The 7,288-nt window shown below is 34.2% G+C and overlaps 1 protein-coding gene across 1 annotated transcript; it reads left to right on the top strand.

The window, feature by feature from the left end:
* Positions 1 to 367: 367 nt before the first annotated feature.
* LOC125871024 (gibberellin 20 oxidase 2-like) lies at positions 368 to 2,238 on the top strand. Its single transcript, XM_049551602.1, has 3 exons — positions 368 to 867; positions 1,416 to 1,737; positions 1,969 to 2,238. Exons 1-3 carry the CDS (start codon positions 368 to 370, stop codon positions 2,236 to 2,238), a joined length of 1,092 nt encoding a protein of 363 aa, XP_049407559.1.
* Positions 2,239 to 7,288: the final 5,050 nt, after the last annotated feature.

The raw sequence follows: 7,288 nt of genomic DNA, 5'->3' as shown, positions 1-7,288 counted from the left end.
GACCAAACATATCTTTAATATAGTAATAAATTTTCAAAATCAATGGTCAAATATATCTTTAACAATAAATTTTCAAAATTTATGGTAAACATATCTTTAATACATTAATAAATTTTCTAAATATATGGTCAAACATATCTATAGTAATAATTATTTTCAAAATTTATGGTCAAACATATCTCTAATACAGTAATAAACTCTCAGATAAACAATAGAAAAAACAAACAACATGTGGACTTCTACCCGAATGGAAGCATCATTAAACCCTATATAATGCTTCACTTTGGCTCCTGACAATTCACTCTTACTACTTCATATTCACTTGTGACTCATTGCACAAGAGAGAAAAAACAAACCCTTCCATTCAATGGCCAAAGATAGTATAATCACAAATGATAAATTATCTATGGTAGATGAGAAAAATCCATTAATTTTTGATGGATCCCAAATGAAACACAACGAGAAGGATTGTGCTATAGCACAAGAACTTACGGTTCCCCTTATCGACTTAGGGGGTTTCTTTTCTGGTAACCCTGCCACGGCACAACAAGCATCTAGGCTTGTTGGTGAAGCGTGCAGGAGTCACGGTTTCTTCCTTGTAGTGAACCATGGAGTTGATGCTAATCTCATCTCCAACGCCCATCGTAATATGGACATGTTCTTTAACTTGCCTCTCTCTGAAAAGCAAAAAGCTGAGAGAAAAATTGGTGAGCATTGTGGCTATGCTAGCAGCTTTACTGGAACGTTTCTGTCAAAGTTGCCTTGGAAAGAGACACTCTCTTTTCAATACTCTGCTAAAGAAGACTCATCGCATATAGTTGAAGAGTATTTCCAAAGGACAATGGGTGAAAGTTTTAACAATCTTGGGTAAGGACAACTGACTACCTCTGCTATGTTTCAAAAAAAAATTCTTATACCTCTGCTATGTTTCATTTTTTTTTTCTTATACTCCCTCTGTTCTTTTTCTAATTGTCATGATAAGGTTTGGCACAACCCTTAAGAAAAAATTAATAAGGAGTGTTGTTAGACCAATATATCCCTTATTATATGTTTAATCTTTATCTACATATGTGCCTCTTAATTCTAGAATAATTAATGTTAAGGACAAAGTTTGAAAAGAATTATTACTTCTCTCTTTATATTTTAAATTACAACTATTTTGGAACAAGTATTTTTAATCTGTATGACAAATAAAAAGGAACGGAGAGAGCATTACTTCTCTTTTTAGTCGGTTTCTAAAAATTGTTCTTTTTTTCTTCTTCTTTTTTGAAACTCTATAATTTCAACTTTTCACATGACATATTTAAAACCACAAAGTTGGGCATTCTGGTCCAAATTGAAATCGAAGGAGTATCTATTTTTCTATTTTTTTCAGTTTTGTAAATAAATTAACTTTTTCCTCTTTAATTACACAGGAATGTTTATCAAGAATATTGCAATTCCATGAGCACACTTTCTCTTAGTATCATGGAGCTCTTAGGAATGAGTCTAGGCGTACAGAAGAACCACTTTAAAGATTATTTCAAAGACAATGAATCCATAATGAGAATCAACTACTATCCGCCATGTCAGAATCCAGAGCTCACCTTAGGAACATGGCCTCATTATGATCCAACATCATTAACCATTCTCCATCAAGATTGTGTTAGCGGACTTCAAGTTTTTGTGGATAACGAATGGCATTCCATCAATCCAAATTCCAATGCCTTTGTGGTTAACATAGGCGACACATTTATGGTAAGCAAATTTACATGTTAGAATTATATAATAAGCTAATGTACTGCATATAAATAGAGACAATTAGACAAGCAATATATATTTATTAGACAAATAATATAGGAGATTTTCACATAATATGCAATGGTAAACATGATGAGGGCTTAGGACATATGTACAACATGAATATGATGTCTTTCGCTTAATTGATCAAGTGGGGTTATAACAAATTTGGTGTTTGCTTTTTTGTAGGCGCTATCAAATGGAATATTCAAAAGTTGCTTGCATAGAGCAGTGGTAAACAACTATAGTCCTAGGAAATCACTTGTTTTCTTTCTTTGTCCAAACAAAGATAAGGTGGTGAGGTCACCAACTGAATTGGTGGACTCCAATAACCCTCGAATTTATCCCGACTTCACATGGCCTACCCTCCTTGAGTTTACACAGAAGCATCACCCAGCTGACACGAACACGCTTCAAGCTTTCTCAAATTGGCTTCAACACAATAGTACAAAACCTTAAGAGCTATACATAGGAGGTTCAAAATTGAAGATCTTGGAATTTTCTTTATATATGTTGAATATTTGGCTTAGAACAACAGATCTTCTTACTGCAGTAATTTTATTAAGTTAGACCTGATTTCTATTGTTTCTTATGAAGTTGATGAAATCTGAAATATAGGACGTAGTTATCTATTTTTTAGTTGGATTTTTAGTCTTTAAATACATGTCTTTTGTTAGTCAATACTCAATCGTATGACATTCTCGATTTCTATTGTTTGTTATGTAGTAGATGGAATCTAAAATATAGGACATAGTTATCTATTTTTCATTTAGGTTTTTAGTCTCTAAATACATGTCTTTTTTAGTCAATACTCAATAGTATGACATTCTCTAGTGCAATAAAATTTTATTCTTCAACTTTTCTTCATTTGTTGTTTTCCTGCATTTCTTGTCTTTCAAAAACCAACAATTGGGATCTAAAGCCATTTTCTTGAGGGACTTGTGAATGAAGAGATGGATTTCAAAAATAGTTTTCATAAATGACTTTTCTTGTTTTCGATGGTGAATCTCACCATAGCTTAAATTAAGAGTCACAAGAAAAAGGAAACCTTGAAGTCCAAGGCAAAAGTAACTCTGTTTGTTGTTGTTTCAACCACTATTTTCATAGCAATCATGTCTCTCCCATTAGCCAAAGAAATTTGGAATTATCTAAAGAAAGAATATGCTAGAGGTTGAAGAATTCAAGTTGAAGAAAATGAAACACTCCGAGACAATCAAAGAATACTTGGACATATTATTTGACATTGTTAACAAAGTAAGATTTCTAGGCATTGAATTTAATCTAGATATGTTGGATATAATCTACAAAAGGATTACCATCCAAGGATTCATAGCACCTTGTTTATTTCTGTCACGCTCAAACTTAGGGTACGCGCAATAGGCACCTGATGCCTCACTTGGCCGAGGAAACCAACTAAAACATAAAGGAAATAAAACAATGAGGGCCAAAAAAGTTTCCACAATAACCTGCTGCTGAAACAAGATAACTGGACCGGCGAGGTCACAACAACATTAAAGATAATGAAATAGATCATCAAGACCAACTTAACTAATAAGAACTAGCAAATCGACAAGGTCGCAACTAAAATCATAAATATAATAAGCTGGCAAGGCTATAAATGAAAACTGAGAAGATTACCAAAGTATATCCACAAGTCTCTACGAATACTACAACTCAACTGGTTGGAAAAAGTTCCCAAAGATACCAACAACTATATAGAAAACTCAAGTATACAAAACTGATAGACAACCAATAGCTCTAGAAAAAATAAAGCATACCAATCCTCAGCTGAGACAACACCCCTATTGCAAAGGTTGATTAAGATATCTATCAAAACCTACAACACGACATGAAACGTCTCCTAACAATGGGAGGTTAGTACGAATTAAATTATATTGGTATGTAAGGCGGAAAGTGAAAGTTTAAACAACTGGATAAAAAGGTTAATAGAGATACTATCTGAAAATAAAACTATGTTAGCCTCCATGACTGACATATGACCTCATAGTAATCAAATATGCATGATATGTTTGTGTAATCATATGTCGTGAATACATATATACAGATGCAAATGTATGACATACCCAACCAAATGCTAGCAATAACGGTCTTTCCAGTAGCTAACATGAATAATATTTGCCAACTTGTGGCTATCTGTACCATATACATTGTCTTATGAGAAAATAGGTCCCCTTCCCTCCGATTATAGCTCGAAGTAAATGCATAACATATCATGATATGAACTCTGGAAAAACACATAGTAGGCCATAACAAAAACTTAGTCAATCTTTGCTCTTTCGTGCTCTTATTCTCCAAACCTTAGAATCACTTTTGTATAACATGAAAACGACTCATAGAACCTCATAGGCTTTTAGAATAAGCATGATTACTAACTCAAAACTTTAGAAAGGTAACTTAAAATTGAGGACGTTCATAAAGATCTTAAGGTGCTTAAAGAATGTACTCATGACTTTATTTAGCTCTCAATAAAACTTATAATAGTTTCGAAGCTCTTGACTCGACTTTAACTTAGAAAAATAATCATTTAGGAACTCAGAAGATGATTGACATGCTTAACTTGATTTATATGAACAACTCCAAATTGGTAATAGTATGATCCATTTTAGAAATAGGTTGCATGCAAGTATATACCAAAAAAATAGAGTATAAGATTTAATATTAGTATCAGTTTCAAAAAACAATTTTGTAAAAGCTTCTGACAAGAAATAGTAGCTTAACAACTCCCTTAGATATATCATAATAATTCTCCAACATTTCAGCTCTTATCTGAGGACAATAGCTCGCTAATAGACATAAAGAGTAAAAAACTTGACGGATGATAACTTTACCACCAAACATACTTCACAATGATAAGGTATGAGAACGATATGATAAAATCAAGGAATAAAATCAGCTGACTTCTCAATGACCTTCACAGAGGGTCTTTCTAGCAATAAAATAGTAAATATAACTCATTCGATGATTTATAACTTTTTGGAATTCGTGCGATATGAAAAAAAGAATTTTGCTTTAACATGCCTTAAATATGGGCTTGAATAACTTGATGTAGATTATCAATTTTTTCTTAGTGATAAATAATCACCTCAAAATATTTTCTTTCCACAACTATTAATCAAACGTAGTGTGCACATACATTTCTACAACAATTGAAAGCATTATTTGGTAGGGGAAAATGTAAGACTCCGGAAATGTGTAGACTTAACTAGAGCTAAAACGAATGAAGTAAGAGTCCAGCAAGAAGGCAAAGGGGCCTAGATCACTTAAGAAAAAAGGAGGAAAACAATTTTTGAAATGGACCACTTGACGATGGGGCAGCACCATCGCCCAAGCAATTTGGCTACCAGCCAAAAGGACCCTCCCTCACCTAGTGGGCAGCCCCCCCTTGACCTAGCTACTGGAATTTTGGGCGATCTAGGTCGGGGCTCGCCAACCCACTTGGTGCATCGCCCAAAGTCCCTCCTCCTCGGTCATGGGAAATGCTCCATGATAGAGCATTCTGTAATTTTAGGCGAGCCAAGGGTCCATTAGGTGTGCCGCCTAGTGCCCTTGGCGACCTAGGGGGGTGCATTAGGCGAGCTAAAACGGGACCTTGGCAGATTTTAAGTCCAAACTTTAGGGGCTTTAATTATTCTTCCAAAAGTTGAGCCAACATTATTATACTCTTTTCCTAACAAGTATATAAACCTTTTAAATTTAAATTCACCCAATTTTAGTCATTAATTCACAACACCCAAATAATTCCCAAAATCCTCTCCCTCGCAATATTTCTCTCACTAGAAATCCTCCATTCAAGAAGAACAAGAACTTGAAGATTAGGGCTCAAGAACTCACCTTCTCAACTCCAATTCATGAGGAAATCTTCAAAAAAGGTATGGGACTCTTGATTCATGGAAAGCTTTCTTCCATGAAGCCCTTCAACTCTCAATTTCAAATTGGTAGATTCTTCAAAACCTAGGGTTTTCAATCTAAGTCATGGGTTCTTCCTAAAAATGATTTCAATGAGTTAATTGTATTATATTATAATTGATATTTTTGTTTTATGGTGATTTTATGATAAAGTCCCCCATGAACCCATGAATTTCCCCATGACCCAATTTCATGAATTGTGATGGGTATATTGATGCAAGATGTATACTATGAATTGTGTCTATGGTATTTTAGTTATTAAAATCATGTTATTATTCATTCCTATTGTAGTATTTCTAGGTGTGATTGTGAGACATGATCCATGACCCTTGAAGGGTAAATTATGAGGTTTTGTACATGTTGATAAAAGTTCAATATGAACTTATGATTCACTTAGAAAGTGAAGATCCTATGACTATTGTGTAAATTGTGGTATTGTTGAAGGATCATTCTCTCCTTACCCTTACACATGACTATTTATGAATTGTCTAGGATGATGATGATGTTGTTGTGTTGATTGAAAGGCTATTCTCATGAAACACTATGAACATGATGTGAAAGGTTTACTCACATGTTAATGATGATTCTAAGGTTGAAAGTCCATTCTCACCTAATTGAATCTATGAGCTATTTTATGAGTTGTATTGAATGAAGGGCAAGATATTCCTTCACACATGTAAATGCAATTCAAGAGTAATTATGTATAATTTGGGAAATAATGCTTAGCACCGAGTGGATATGGAAAATGAGGTATAGGCCCTCCCGTCAATACAATAGGTCGGGTCATTTAAATTATTCTCATGAGATGGAAGCTCCTCCGCCAATACAATAGGTCAAGTTTCTAGAAGCAATCTCCATATCCTATAAATATGTTCCCACATAGGTCTTTAGCTAGTGGATCAACCTAAAAGCGAATACATTTCGTTCTACCTTAGGCAAGTAGGACACCTTCTTTCGGTGTGGGGTTACACGACACTGGATTCCATGTAGCTCACATGGTCTATGTCGATTATGGTTGTTTTCCCTACATGACAAGATAATGAATATGACACGAACTATACTTATGAGTTCTTGATGAGCTTTACTTAGTAGGAGTGGGGTATGAGACTTCACTTTTACATTGCACAAGTAGACTTGGAAAGGGGTTATGGGATGGTTCTTTATGCTATGATAAGATATGAAGGTATGCATGTATGTTGAATGGATTGTTGCTATGAATGACTTTCCTTATGTTCAAGTAATGTACATGACTATTTCCTTATCTATGACTATTGACTATGATGAGGTCTAAGGATGATATGTATGACTAAGGTGGCCTCAAAGGAGTACTTAGTATGGTTGGTATTATGGGAGGCCAACCATACATTGCACAAGTATATCTTAGGGTTGCTAAGGTAATGGTTCTACTATGTTATGAGGATTTGTATGATGAATATGCTATGACTTTTATTTTACATTAAAGGTGGATGGTGATTCTCAAATTTGACAAATGCATGTTTTTTAACTAAATTATCCTTTTTATCATATTTCAATGATTTTTATGCATGCTTTCATACTTAGTACATATTTGTGCTAACCCATA

The sequence above is a fragment of the Solanum stenotomum genome, chromosome 7 (assembly GCF_019186545.1).
Source record: "Solanum stenotomum isolate F172 chromosome 7, ASM1918654v1, whole genome shotgun sequence".
Classification (NCBI taxonomy): Eukaryota; Viridiplantae; Streptophyta; class Magnoliopsida; order Solanales; family Solanaceae; genus Solanum; species Solanum stenotomum.
This window is presented reverse-complemented; position numbering and strand designations above follow the sequence as displayed.

Excerpts from the sequence above, each read along its gene's own strand:
- LOC125871024 (XM_049551602.1), top strand. The coding sequence starts at position 368 with ATGGCCAAAGATAGTATAATCACAAATGATAAATTATCTATGGTAGAT. Across the intron at positions 868-1,415 it reads GAAAGTTTTAACAATCTTGG|GAATGTTTATCAAGAATATT; the intron begins GTAAGGACAACT and ends TTAATTACACAG. Across the intron at positions 1,738-1,968 it reads ACATAGGCGACACATTTATG|GCGCTATCAAATGGAATATT; the intron begins GTAAGCAAATTT and ends GCTTTTTTGTAG.